Source organism: Girardinichthys multiradiatus, chromosome Y, assembly GCF_021462225.1.
Source record: "Girardinichthys multiradiatus isolate DD_20200921_A chromosome Y, DD_fGirMul_XY1, whole genome shotgun sequence".
NCBI classification, from domain to species: Eukaryota; Metazoa; Chordata; class Actinopteri; order Cyprinodontiformes; family Goodeidae; genus Girardinichthys; species Girardinichthys multiradiatus.
In genome coordinates, this window is record NC_061818.1 from 28,692,061 (window position 1) to 28,705,808 (window position 13,748).

General features: G+C 40.7%; 1 protein-coding gene across 7 annotated transcripts in view; it reads left to right on the forward strand.

Moving 5' to 3' along the window:
• Positions 1-13,748, forward strand: part of LOC124864477 (dedicator of cytokinesis protein 7-like) — a 31,732-nt gene extending 17,984 nt beyond the window's left edge. For 2 of the 7 annotated variants that reach the window (XM_047359268.1, XM_047359269.1), the window contains exons 23-50: positions 366-467; positions 853-939; positions 1,304-1,399; positions 1,533-1,673; positions 2,397-2,510; positions 2,613-2,783; positions 2,914-3,053; positions 3,860-4,029; positions 4,120-4,271; positions 4,449-4,631; positions 5,217-5,343; positions 5,457-5,541; positions 5,645-5,741; positions 5,822-5,956; positions 6,143-6,295; positions 6,460-6,618; positions 6,715-6,815; positions 6,901-7,093; positions 8,368-8,511; positions 8,654-8,785; positions 8,876-8,890; positions 9,220-9,345; positions 9,428-9,517; positions 9,604-9,840; positions 9,925-10,068; positions 10,228-10,334; positions 10,430-10,603; positions 12,486-13,748. In XM_047359268.1, coding sequence (XP_047215224.1) covers positions 366-467; positions 853-939; positions 1,304-1,399; positions 1,533-1,673; positions 2,397-2,510; positions 2,613-2,783; positions 2,914-3,053; positions 3,860-4,029; positions 4,120-4,271; positions 4,449-4,631; positions 5,217-5,343; positions 5,457-5,541; positions 5,645-5,741; positions 5,822-5,956; positions 6,143-6,295; positions 6,460-6,618; positions 6,715-6,815; positions 6,901-7,093; positions 8,368-8,511; positions 8,654-8,785; positions 8,876-8,890; positions 9,220-9,345; positions 9,428-9,517; positions 9,604-9,840; positions 9,925-10,068; positions 10,228-10,334; positions 10,430-10,603; positions 12,486-12,564 — 3,654 coding nt within the window. In that variant the 3' untranslated portion in view covers positions 12,565-13,748. Of the gene's footprint in view, positions 1-365; positions 468-852; positions 940-1,303; positions 1,400-1,532; positions 1,674-2,396; positions 2,511-2,612; positions 2,784-2,913; positions 3,054-3,859; positions 4,030-4,119; positions 4,272-4,448; positions 4,632-5,216; positions 5,344-5,456; positions 5,542-5,644; positions 5,742-5,821; positions 5,957-6,142; positions 6,296-6,459; positions 6,619-6,714; positions 6,816-6,900; positions 7,094-8,367; positions 8,512-8,653; positions 8,786-8,875; positions 9,030-9,212; positions 9,346-9,427; positions 9,518-9,603; positions 9,841-9,924; positions 10,069-10,227; positions 10,335-10,429; positions 10,604-12,485 lie in introns of those variants that run through there. The other 5 variants (XM_047359272.1, XM_047359270.1, XM_047359271.1 and 2 more) reach the window with 5 other exon arrangements.

Genomic DNA, 13,748 nt, shown 5'->3' on the forward strand with positions numbered 1-13,748 from the left:
TTTGATTTAATTAAAGTGTCTTGATTCTTCACAGCAGCTTCATTAAAGTCAAGTCGACTGAGAACCTGTTCCAGCAGTTAATCACTGCTTAGTTAATACGATTGTGTTTCTTGCCCTTGTCGTTTGATTCTATTTGTTCCTGTAGTTCTGTGATCCCTCCCAACCTGATTTTTCTTCTCACTATCTTTTTTCCTTTTATCCCTTCAAGCTTAATTTTTGTTTTTTCCTGATTTTCAACCTGAAATAAATTCCTGTGTGATAATTGGCCTCCCTTTGCTCACTGTGTCCTTGCCTCTTGCCACACTGTGTTTGTGTGCGTGTTTTGTGTGTGTTTGTGTGTGTGTTTCGTCGGGTGCTTATGGCAGGGCATTGACCGCTCCCATTCCTGGGTAAACTCTGCTTATGCCCCTGGGGGCTCCAGATCTGTGCTACGCCGGAACCTCAACTCCAGCTGCAAGCTCAAGCAGGTGCCAAATCCTTCCTTCCTCCTCCTCATCCTCACCTTCATCTCTCGCAGCCTTGAATCATCTCCTGTGGCTTTTTTCTTATCCCATTTCTCCAAGGTTGTATTTGTCTCTGCATGGACTCATTCTCTTCAAACCTCATCCTACCTTTTCTTTTTTGTCAGTGACCAAATTTCCTCGATCTTTTCAAACACATTTTCTCCCTGCTGCCTGACAAGCCGTTTGTGTGGCGCTTAATTTACAGAGGCTCTTTCTGCAACTTGTTAGATTTCCTTTCAGCCTCATCTGAGTTCCTAGAAAGCACTCTGTCCACCCACCCATTCTCATTTACCCATTTTCACGTCACTGTCCTCATCTCTGTGCTCACCTCACCATCACCTCATGTCAGGCAAGCGACCACAGCTGCAATCGCATGTCTGCCTTTCTGGACAGCGTGGCCTTGTTAACTGTTCCCACAAGACCGATTACAAAGAAGGTAAAACAAAAGTGGTATCTACTGTAAAAAACTGTAACAAAAAAGGGACCTTCTTCCCTAATTCATACCCATATTTTGTGTTTATGATATATTAATCTATTGTTAGCTAACAGTATTTTGACTGAACCTATATAGAATGCATATTAATGTTATTTTCGTTTTTGTTATGCTTTTTAAAGTTGTTTTAAAGCATAGTTTTATCAAATATACGGAAGTACCTCTGTAGCTTTTAGCCATCTACAGAATATTCATACCTTATACAGAAGTGAAAAGCAGCATCTAATTTATCTATGTAAGTTCAGTTTTTGCTCTGAAATGGTTTCCCTGTTGTAAGCTGAAACACGCTGTGTTGGCTTCTGCCTAGTTACTTCACGAGGAGCTGGCGTTGCAGTGGGTGGTCAGCACCAGCACAGTGAGGGAAGCAGCGCTGCAACAGGCTTGGTTCTTCTTCCAGTTAATGGTCAGTATTTTTCTGTGAATTTTCAATGATCTTGTATTACCACATAAATCCTCTACATGTAAAGCAAACACAGTTAAGAAAAAAAACCATTTTGATTAGGTGATGAAGTGTTCATTTCCTTACCCTTCTGCAGACGAAGAGCATGGCCCACCACATATTCCTGACCTCTAAGCTGGAGACCACTAGGTGTCAGCGCTACCCAGACCGCTTTGTTGATGACATCGCAGCACTTGTGTGTGCCATCAGTGCAGACATTGCCAACAGACACCACAAGGTACATATGTGTGACAGGGACACAGTGATTTGCTGTTGGTGCTTTTAGTAACACTGAGTTTAAACAGTAGAATATGGGTGGTGTGAGTTTCTTCTCAAAAGAAAGGCTGCCTTGCATCTTGGCCAGGCTCATATGGAAATGTTGTTATGGTCTCCAACATTATGGGGAACGCTGTTGACTTGGCAGTTTTCCAGAAGACGGTCATAGGCACACCCTGCAAAGAGGGTAGACCTCAAAACGTCGTTGCTCAAGAAGCCTGGTGTCCAGAGAGAGTTGTATTCAATTATATTAATGGAAAGTTGAGTGGAAGGAAAATATGTTGTAGAAAAAGACAAAGGCTTAAGAGGATTGTGAAGCAAAGCACATAAAAGAGTGTAAGGCAGATCAGTAAGGCAAGGCCACCATACAGACATCCAGGACGTGGGCTACAACTGTCACTTTTTTGTCTTAAGTCAATCCTTAACCAGAGGCAACACTAAGGAGAAAAAGGGCTGGACTGCTACTCAGTAGGCCAAACTTTTATCGGTCTCATGTAACAATCAAAGAGTGAGGGAATTTTGAATTTTCTTTAATCAGTCTGAATAATGACTTCAGTTTTTGAATTTAATCACTGAAATAAATTTACCTTTTGATGAAATAAAAATTTAAATATACATCTGTATACTCTCTTTCTTGTCATTGATCTTACCTTTTCCTTCTTTAAAATCCTTCCCTTCCTCTCAGGATGTGGAGCTTGTGGAGAGATTAAATAACAGTCTGGCCTTCTTCCTTAACGATCTGCTGTCTCTGATGGACCGGGGCTTTGTGTTCAACCTCATTCGCTCCTACTACAAACAGGTGCCCATTGATCTCCTCATCATTTCCGTGTAGCTTCAGACGACCCACTTCTGCTCTCTTTTTTTGAACTTCTTGCATTCAACAAATTGGTGTGTTTAACAGATCGCTAACAAGCTCCACACAACACAAAATCCCAGCTCTCTGAATGCTCTGAGAATGGACTTTATGCGTATTGTGTGCAGCCATGAGCATTATGTGATCCTCAACTTGCCCTGCTCAACTCTGAGTCCTCCAGCATCCCCCTCACCCTCTACCTCATCCACCACTTCACAGGTACAGGAGTAAACTCAAAAATCTAGATTTATTTTGTGCATTAAAAATATTTATGAATACAAAAAATTGCTTATTTATACAGTTGTATGTATGATCATTATATTCTTTTAATCTCTCTTTTGTTTTATAGAGCTCAGCATTTTCAAACGTGGTGCAAGACCAGGGTGTGGCCACCATGTTTGAGCTGTCGGTCCCTTTTCGCCAGCAGCACTTCCTGTCTGGCCTGTTGCTCTCTGAACTCTCTCTCATTCTCGACCCTAATGGTGAAGGGTAGGTTCTCAATAGTTGTATGTACAATGCCTTGCAAATGTATTCATACTCATGAACGTTTTCACCTTTGTCACATTACAACATCATACTTGGTTATATTAGAACCACCTTTAGCAGCAGTTGCAGCTCCAAGTCTTATTTGCTACCAGCCTTGCTAATCTAGTTTTCTAATCTGACAAGTTTTTTTTCTTCTGTTCTAGCAAATAGCTCTAGCCTCGTCAAGTTGGAAGGAGAGCACATTTGAACTGTAATTTTAAAGCCTTGTCCCAGATTCCCAGTTGGACTTTGACTGGACCATGGTACAACATAAATATACTTTGATCTAAACCACAATTGTAGCTTTAGTTGAATGTTTACGATTGTTGCTCTGCTAAAAGGTGGACCCTACCCCTGTCTCAAACAATTAGCAGTTTTCTTCCAATATTGCTATTTTTGTGGCTCCATCCATCTTCCCATTAACTCGGACCGGATTCACTGTCCCTGCTGAAGTAATGTAGGCCCAAGTGAGCTGTAGGTCTCTGCAGCTCCTCCAGAGTTACCATGGGCTAGTCTGATTAATGCTGTCCTTCTCTGACCTGTCAGTTTAATTTAATCACCATGTCTCGGTATACTCTTTTTCTTTTCCTCCCTCTGTCAAATACAACAGGAATAAAATACATTGAAGTGTGTGGTTCCAATGTGACAAACTGGCAAAATGTCAAAAAAGTGGTGAATACTTTTCCAAGGGATCTTTATTTGTACAGAAACTTTGAGGCTTTTTTTGAGAAATAAAACAAAGATGGCTGATGAACTCTTGTCACCTGCAGGGTTTTCTTCCTTCATAAAAAGGCCATCAGTGCTGTTCACTCACTGCTGTGCAGCCATGATGCAGACCCTCGTTACAAGGACCCCCAGGTTAGAGCGCATGTTGCTCAGCTCTATCTGCCCCTGCTACCCATTGTCATGGAGTCACTGCATCATCTGTACGATTTCTGTGGTCAGTGGAAATGTTTGGTGCTCCTAATGTGTTTAAACAATCTTTTGTTTATGAAACATAACGTACCCGAAAGTCCTTTTCTTATACTAGACTCCTCGCCTGCTCGCGCTCGCCATGCCTCCACCTACTTTGAAGATACTGACCCAGACAGTGGCAATATTATCAGTCAGTCTGTTGCCATGGCGATCGCTGGCTCCCCTTTACCGCATGCCAAAGCCAACCCATTTGCACTCCCCACTGTGGTAGGTGATAATGGCAAGGGTCAGAATGCTCTCCTGGGCCCTACAGACTGGCGGGTCACAGATCAGCCTCTTTGTGGGAGGCAGCTCTTTCACTCTTTGTTTATATCGTTTTGATCTATTTTGAAGCAGATCCCAAGATTTTCTGTTGAGTTTCTCTTTTTTTCTGCTCTCTACCAGGCTGGGCGCCAGTCCAACTCTCTTTCTGCTGAGTGCAGCCGGACTTTGCTGGTGTGCTTCCTGTGGGTGCTGAAGAACGCGGATGCATCTCTCCTGGAGCGTTGGGTGTCTGATTTGTCTGTCCTGCAAATCAACCGCTTGCTGGATCTACTTCATCTCTCTGTGTCCTGTTTTGAATACAAGGTAAAGTAATCAGGCATGCCCAGCTACTGTTGTTTAGAAGCATTTCACTATTTACACAGAAATGGAAATCTAATATATTTAAGCTCTGCACCAATTTGCTGGACTCTCACTGTCAAGGATGCAAACACCCAATTAAATGCTAATGCACTTGGAGAATGCATGGAGTGTTAATGCATTGGACTGTCTTCGTATATACTGAATAAAATCCTGGCACATTACTTCAATTTTATATAAAAAAAATTGCAAATGGTAAGATTTCCTGCCAAAGATATACAGTATTAGAGACGGGTGCAGTAAACATCTGCCTAGAGGAACCAGATGGGCACCTTCAGGATGCAGGAAGTAAATGTTACTCCATTAACAGTGGTGTTTATCTGACTGTTTGCATTAGCATAACTATAACATTTATTTATACAAAAACATTGTGAACTGATTCTGAGTCTATTCCATCAGGTTTATCTATCTCAAGAATTTTTATTCCAATTAAAATGCATGTTAAAGAATGCCATTTTTAAAGTTTTATAACAACTCTAATTAGATTTCTTTTTGCCAGCGCTGATGCAATTTCCTGACTGATTTGTGTAGGGAAGGAAAGCTCTACAAAGAATAAACAGCTTGACGTTTAAAAAGTCTCAGGACATGAAAGCCCGCCTGGAAGAAGCCATACTGGGAACTATAGGAGCCCGTCAAGAGATGGTCCGCCGCTGTAGAGGTACAAACCATGAGAACATAATACAGTAGTTTATTTGTCTGCAGCTGTAAAAATGTAACATACTTACCAATTATTATTTATTATTATTTTTTTCTTTTCTTTTGCTCTAACAGAAAGGAGTCCTTATGGCAGCCAGGAAAATGTCAGGTGGAAAAAGAATGTTACTCATTGGAGACAAAATGCAGACAGAGTTGAGAAGTATGTCAATTAAAGTGCTAACATCAATACTGATTCATCTGCTCTGTTTTCATATAGATATGGATGCTTTCTTATGTGCTGATTGTTGAATAAACTCTTCCAGGAGTAAGGTTGAGATGGATCAGGAGTCTGTGGTGGATGGAAACTTGGCTACTGAGGCGTCTTTGATAGTACTGGACACACTGGAAATTATAGTAAAGGTGATACTTAAAAAATGAATCTACATGTTTTATCATATTTTGCTTTCTTTTTTAAAGTGTGTCGTGCCTCTGTCCTTTAGACTGTGGTTGCATCTGAAATGAAGGAGAGCGTTCTCGGTGGAGTCCTGAGAGTGATTCTTCACAGCATGGCGGGCAACAAGAGCGCCCTCTTCCTGCAGCATTGCTTTACTACGCAGAGAGCTCTGGTGTTCAAGGTGAGAGCAGTGTTTGGAAACTGCTGTTGGTTGATCAATCTTTTCTTAGAACTAAATGGTCACGAATGAAACGCATTGCTCCTTTTTTCTCTTTTTTTATTTTAACATAATTAGATTATTTTACAATGCTTCATCTGAGACCTCAATATGAATAGGAAGTTGTATTGAATTGGTATTTTTCTGCAGTTTCCAGAGATGCTCTTTGAAGAGGACACAGAGCTTTGCGCAGACCTTTGTTTGCGTCTCCTTCGTCACTGCAGTAGCAGCATTGGCTCTGTCAGAAGCCATGCTTCTGCCTCTCTTTACCTTCTTATGAGGCAGAACTTTGAGATTGGAAATGTAGGTTTAACACCGTTTTAAGTTATCCTCTCAAAATCCATTAATTGTTTTCATACTGACATCTCAGTAAAATTGAAAACATCTTCATGGCTTACTTCTGTTGTTTATTTTGCATATAATGATGTAATGCACAGCATGGTTCTTTTTCTCTGGTCTTGTATCAGAACTTTGCACGAGTAAAGATGCAGGTCACCATGTCTCTGTCCTCGTTGGTGGGAACATCACAGAACTTCAATGAAGAGCATCTTCGTCGGTCACTAAAGACGATCTTGACATATGCTGAGGAGGACCTGGAGCTGCGTGAAACACCTTTCCCAGAGCAGGTGGTTTACACGTAACCCTCTTTTTAAAATGTATTCTTAACCTGTTCGAATAGAAAAGGCGTGATGAATGTGGTGGATGTGGTTTCAAAACTACAGGTCCAGGATCTGGTGTTCAACCTACACATGATTCTTACCGACACTGTGAAAATGAAAGAGCATCAGCAGGATCCTGAAATGCTCATTGACCTGATGTACAGGTACTGGGAACCCCATGAATAAGTTAAAGTTGATGAATAAAAATGGAGTTGGAAAAAACAAATCCTTCATCATTTTCTGTTTCAGGATTGCCAAAGGCTACCAGAACTCCCCTGACCTTCGCCTCACATGGCTACAGAACATGGCAGGAAAACACTCTGAAAGAGGAAACCACGCCGAGGCGGCCCACTGCCTCGTCCACAGTGCCGCACTTGTGGCAGAGTACCTGAACATGTTGGAGGATTGCCGCTACCTCCCGATTGGTTGCGTAACATTTCAGGTAAGTGGACACGATTTAAATCAGTAATGCACTTTACAGTGTGCAGAGCCTGAGGGATGTTTTTATATCTCTGGAAATTTGTCGTATTAAAACCATAAACTACAATGTATTTTATTGGTATTTAATGTGATAGAACAACACAAATCAAGGATAATTACTAAGTGGAAGGTAAAGAATTTTGGTTTTCAACATTTTTTACAGTTGCCTAAGTCTATGCTTTGTATAACCACTTTCTTCTACAATTGTTCTTGCAATTCTTTTTAGCTGTGTCTCTACCAGCTTTGCTAGAGACAAATGTTTGGCATGTTGATTGGACAGTATCTATAAACATCTATTATCAAGCATTGCATCAGATTCTCAATTTAATTTAGGTTTGGACTTTGATTGGGCCAATCTAACATATGAATATGCTTCGATCTAAACTTTTCCATTCTAGCTCTGACTGTATGTTTAAGGGTTGTTCTCCTGCTGGAAGGTGTCTCGAGTCTTTTCCAGCCTCTAACAAGTTTTCTTCTTGGACTGCCCTGTATTTAGTTCCTTTCATCTTCCCATCATCTCTGACAAGCTTCTCTTTTCCTGCTGAACAAAAGCATCCTGAAGCATATTGTTGCTACCACCATTCGTTTCTGCAGGGGTGGTTTGTGAAGCATTTTGTACAGTGTTATTTTAGTCATATCTAACCAGAGCACCTTTTTCAATGTGTTTTCTGTGTCCTACACATAGCTTGTGGCAAACTGCAAACAGGACTTCTTGTGGGATTCTTTCAACGATAGCATTATTTTTTCCACTCTTCCATAAGGTCCAGATTTGTGTAGTGCGTGACTAATATTTGTCTTATCAGCAGATTTCCCACCTGAGCTGTGGGCTCCTGCAGTTCCTCCAGAGATATCATGAGTCTCTTGGCTATTTCTCTAATTAATCCTCTCCTGGCCCAGCATGTCAATTCAGGTACTCCTCTAGAGCAGCTGCATTTATACTGAGATTTAATTAAATGCAGTTGAACTCTGAAGGCACCTAATTGCATTTGGCTTTATTTAGGGGTGCCAGAGTAAAGGGGGCTGAATAAAACTTTTCAAAACTACGTAGAATTTTTCTTCCCCTTCATAAATATACATTGTTTTTTTGTTGATCCATCACAGAACATCCTGACAAAATACATAAAAGTTTGTGGTTTTGAGATAGCAAAATCTGAAAAAGTTAAAGGGTTTGAATACTTTTGCAAGGCACTGTATGTGGAGAAATGCCCAATTTGACTCCTCCATGTTTTCCCACAGAATATTTCATCCAACGTATTAGAGGAGTCAGCAGTTTCAGATGACATCCTGTCTCCTGAGGAGGAAGGCATTTGTGCTGGGAAGTATTTCAGCGAGTCTGGCCTGGTGGGCCTCCTGGAGCAAGCAGCTGCCTCTTTTAACATGGTACGACTGACATTCTCTGACTCCATGGTGACATACTGCATGAGGTCAGACAGCACAAGGTTACAGCACTAGAGTGGTTAAAATGGAAATGATTGATTTAGCAGTATGCGTAGAAGTTGTGTTGCAATTCTTCAAACCACAGGCTGCCATGTATGAAGCTATAAACGAGGTGTACAAGATTCTGTTACCCATCCATGAAGCCAACCGAGACTTCAAAAAGCTGGCGTCTGTCCATGGGAAGCTGCAGGAGGCCTTCAACAAAGTCTACAACCAGGTTAGTTGACTGTTGGATTCAGAAATTCACATCCAAATAATAAAAATGCACTTGATCCTATATCTTTTTTTTACCATTCAATGTTGCCAGAGTTCTGGATGGGAGGTAACGTATTTATTTCATTGATTAAATACAGTAATTGAAACATAAACATGCAGCAATTTTATTTTTTGCACTCACAATTTTTTCCTCCTTCTTATAAATTTTTTTTTTTTTGCACTCCTGTTGGGATGGCATGTTCCTGGTGAGTTTGACCAAATGTCCATTCATCATTTAATCTAGATAAACTCCACTTTTATCAGCTTTCAGTTTGCATTCTTATGTGATTTATAGCCCCGTCTCAGACTACCTTCAGTTTAATTTCTTTATTCTGCTTTTTCACTTCTTCTATATAACTTGAATTGTATTTTCTTCATCCTGTCTGCAGTCTGTAGAGAATGTTTGGGACCTACTTCCGAGTTGGTTTCTATGGTTGTCAATTTGGAGATTTAGATGAGCAGGAGTTTGTCTACAAGGAGCCTTCAATCACCAAATTAGCTGAAATCTCCCATAGGCTCGAGGCAAGTTGATTTATCACAATCCTAATAAAAGTGTCACTAGAGATTTATGAGAAGCTTCAAGATGAAACTCTTCATTGTGCAGGAGTTCTACTCAGAAAGGTTTGGGGACGATGGGGTTGAAATTATCAAGGACTCCAATCCAGTGGGCAAAAGCAAACTGGATCCCAACAAAGTAACCTAATATGTGTGCTTGTGAATTATATAAAAAAGTAGGTGTTTTAGAAAACATTTAACTGGTTCTGAGTTTTGCTTCGGCAGGCCTACCTTCAGATCACCTATGCTGAGCCTTACTTTGACACATACGAGCTAAAAGAAAGGATCACCTATTTTGACAAGAACTACAACCTTCGCACTTTCATGTTCTGTACTCCCTTCACTCTGGATGGCCGGGCACACGGCGACCTGCATGAGCAGTACAAACGCAAAACCATCCTGACAACGTCTCACGCCTTCCCTTACATAAAGACACGGGTCAACGTCATCCACAAGGAGGAGGTAGCTGCCTGCAGGCGAAGGTATCAGATGTCAGGTAATGCAGTGGTTGTTTCTATATTGTTTTTTTGTTCTTTGCTTCTCCAGATTATCCTTGTTCCCATGGAGGTGGCAATTGAAGACATGCAGAAGAAGACGCAGGAGCTCGGCTTTGCCACAAATCAAGACCCTGCAGACTCTAAGATGCTTCAAATGGTGCTACAGGGCTGTGTGGGAACCACTGTCAACCAGGTGCCTGCTTTAAAAAAAGATTTAAAACCACATTATGTTTAAAATGTCAAAAAGCCAACCTCCCTCTGAAGTATTAAGCTCCTTTAAATCCAGCTCCAAGTCTGGTTCAGTCTTTAGACATTCCTCAGCCAATATGTAACAGTTTCTCCCCCCTCACAGGGTCCCCTTGAGGTGGCACAGGTCTTTCTCTCCGACATTCCAGAGGACCCAAAGCTGTTTCGCCATCACAACAAACTGCGGCTTTGCTTTAAAGACTTCACCAAGAGGTGACGACACACTCCACACCTCAGGCTCAGACCGCTGTGTAACCAGGAAAAATAAATTCTGACTGTCTGCGTCTCCTCTGCTATTTGTGATGCAGGTGTGAGGACGCCCTGAGGAAGAATAAGGCCCTAATTGGACCAGACCAGAGAGAGTACCACCGAGAGCTGGAGAGGAACTACAACAAACTAAAAGAAGCTCTGGGTCCTCTCATCACCCGCAAGATACCCCAGCTTTACAGACCCCTGCCAGTTCAGGCTTTGCAGACACAACAGTAATTTGAGACATTTAACAGATGTGGGGAGCTCACAGAATGAGCTCATGCTGTTTCTTCAGCTGTAACAATGGAGCAACATAAAACCCAATTTCATCACAATAACAGTGACTTGCAAAAGTGTTCATGCCGCCTGAACTTTCAACCATGTCAACCACAAGTTGTGTTCTGTTGGGATTTTATGTGGTAGACAAAAACAAAGCAATGAATGTTGTGAAGTGGAAGGAAAACGTGTTTTAAATTTTGGTTTTAAATCTGAAAAGTGGGACGTAGTCTTGTATTCAGACCCCTTTACTCTGATGCTTTTAAATAAAATCCAGCGAAAGCTTCAACGGTCACCTAATTTGTGATTGAAATCTACCTCTGTGTGTGATTACTAGTCAGTATAAATCAAGCTGTTCTTTGAAGGCCTCAGAGGTTTGTTAGAGAACATTAATCTGAAGGCCATCAGTCAATTTGACAGATTGCTATTCACACCCCCGACCACTTGGTGGCGAGTTAGCATATTAATTAGCGCAGATTCCGCCTCCAGAACAACATCCACGTTAAGTTGTCTGTCCGAGGCAAAAGTGCAAACCTCATGACATACATCCTCTGCAGCAATCCAATTCAAGACATTTGATTTACGCACAAACGGCTGTGCAGTTAAGATCCATGCGGACCAGGAGAAAGTTGTGAGACTGTGCACTCAAGTCACAGCTGGTGATCTGTTCATATTTTAAGTGCAATCAATTAATTTCATTGTTTATATGTAGGCACTGGGACCACAGTCAGTGATTTTTGTCACTGCGGAGAAAAAGTTAAATATATTGATTTGGTTGATGTGGATTCTCTGTTCAGCTTGTTTGGACTGAATATTAATTAAAACTAATGAAAATAAATGTTATTGATTGTTTAATTATTAGCACTTAAAAAAAAATAAAGTAGCAGGTAAATATAGATATTGTCCTGATTTTTATTGCCCTGTCAGTCAAAATGACGGACAACAAAAAAGTCTAGGGCAACCTCTGCTCATGGGACTTCCAGATATAAAATAAATGAAAAATAGTCAACAACCTTTCTTAAGCAGGGACAGGGCAGCTGGTCACAGTTGATGAAAAGATGGATAGTTTTAAACGCAGGACCGTTTAAAACCAGTTAGAGGCTGCAAAAGATGTAAGACTGGGCTAGAGGTAATTTTGCAGCAGGGAAACCATTCTAACTATTCAAAACGTGTAGCCAGAGTTACAGTTTAATGGTTTAAATCAATGCATTAGTTAGGCTGGCCTAGTTAAATCCAGATTGGAAATTGGAAGTCTAATTGGGAATTGACATTCCCTGGTCACAAACACTCTTCATTAAACCATTTGGCAAAGATGAATTGGCAAAAAATGTCTTTAGAGACATGTACACAGAAATCCCAATATGCAATTACAGCTGCAAGTCTTTTGCAGCTGTAATTGCATATAGATGGTTTTACCAGGTATTGAAGAGGAATAAATACTAATGCACAGCCCTTAGTTTTCATAGACAACACGTATCCTTTCTTTCCACTTCCCAAATATGCACTCTTGTGTTGGTCTATCACAAAAAATTGCGATACATGGTATTGAAATTGGTGGTTGTAAAATGACAAAATGTAAAATCATTTAAGGGATCTAAATAATTTTCCAGTTATTGTAAAACCTTGCACACATGCTAATGACTAAACATGCAAATAATTTACAGCTCCTTGTAAAGGTGTGGTGCACTCATTTAAAAAAAAAAACAAAAAAAAAACATTCAAGCACAATTGAGTCAGGCTCATTGGATGTAATATATAAAGAAAATTTACACAGTCTTACTGAAATTACCTTTTTACCTGATTCCATTGGCAGTCTCGTCTTCATTGTCTGTCTTGCAGGAACTCCTACAGCAGGTTTGAGTTTCTGCTGAATCGGCTGTTGAGATGCAGAAAACTGGATAGCAACATAAAGCTGTAGAAAGTAGCACCATCCCTTTCCATCTGTTTCTTCTCCTTCTCCCCTCAATGCATTGTGCACCAACTGTCACCCTCTCACACACACACGCTCACACACCATCATTCCTCGTCTTGCTTGTTATGAAATCCTCATCCATATGCCTGGCCTCCCAGTTATGTTTCCCTCTCCCAGTATAACACCACTACTGCTACCACACACACACTGACAGATGTCACCCCTTTTCTTGGCTAAACCAGCCCCCATCAACCCCCCAAGTCTCACACCAGTGTAGAAAAAAATCTCAGCTGGTTATATTTGAAGGTTATCTAATTGGTAAACATTGTCATTTGTTGTGAGGCTCTTTAAGAGGCCAGGGTTTAAAAAAAGCTGTCTGAAGTAATCTGTCCGAGCAGATCTGGCTGTAGTGGTTTTACCAAACTTAAGCAACCTAGCATTGTGTTTCTGAATTGTTTAAGGTTTATCGGGTTAACTTTGAAGAGGTTGCAGCGTAGTGTCAGGCTTTTTTAATTATTATTATTTGTTAGAGCTCATTATAAACCAGCTCTGGTAGTAGTCACCAAAGTTTTAAACAAAAAAACAAGTCACCTCACTGTGCGCTTTGTTTTTTTTTGCAAGCAGACCAAATAACTGACATTCCTTCGTCCTCAAGTTTTCACATTTATCAGCTCATCTCTCTGTAAGGAATTGAATAAAGAGAGCTGCTGGTTTCATTCGGTTCAAGCTCAGGTCTCACGTCTGGTAAGAAAGGCCAAACAGGGTGTTTAAATGTTTTTTGTTTTTTTTTACTGAATTCCTCTGTGCCACATATGATGTTTTATCACAGATACTTTGCCTTCAGCAAGATCGTCTGCTTTATCCACACAAATATATTCAAACTGTTGCATCTACTGTCAACCTGCAGCACGTTGTGATAACTGAATAAGGTTTACCTGTGCAGGCAAGCCCTCTTCCGACTGAGATCTGCGCCCTGCTGACACCCGAGTTCACCACTGCTTGTTAAGGATTTTGTTTTATTATACTGTAGCCATTTATTACTACTGTATCTTTGAAATTGCACTACTGTAAACAAACTGTGGCACATTAACTGTAACAACCAAGCAATCTGTGCTTTTATTTACAACTGCTTTTTACCAGTTAGTTTTGTATTTATTTAGCCTGTATTCTATTAAATATTTCTTCTTTCA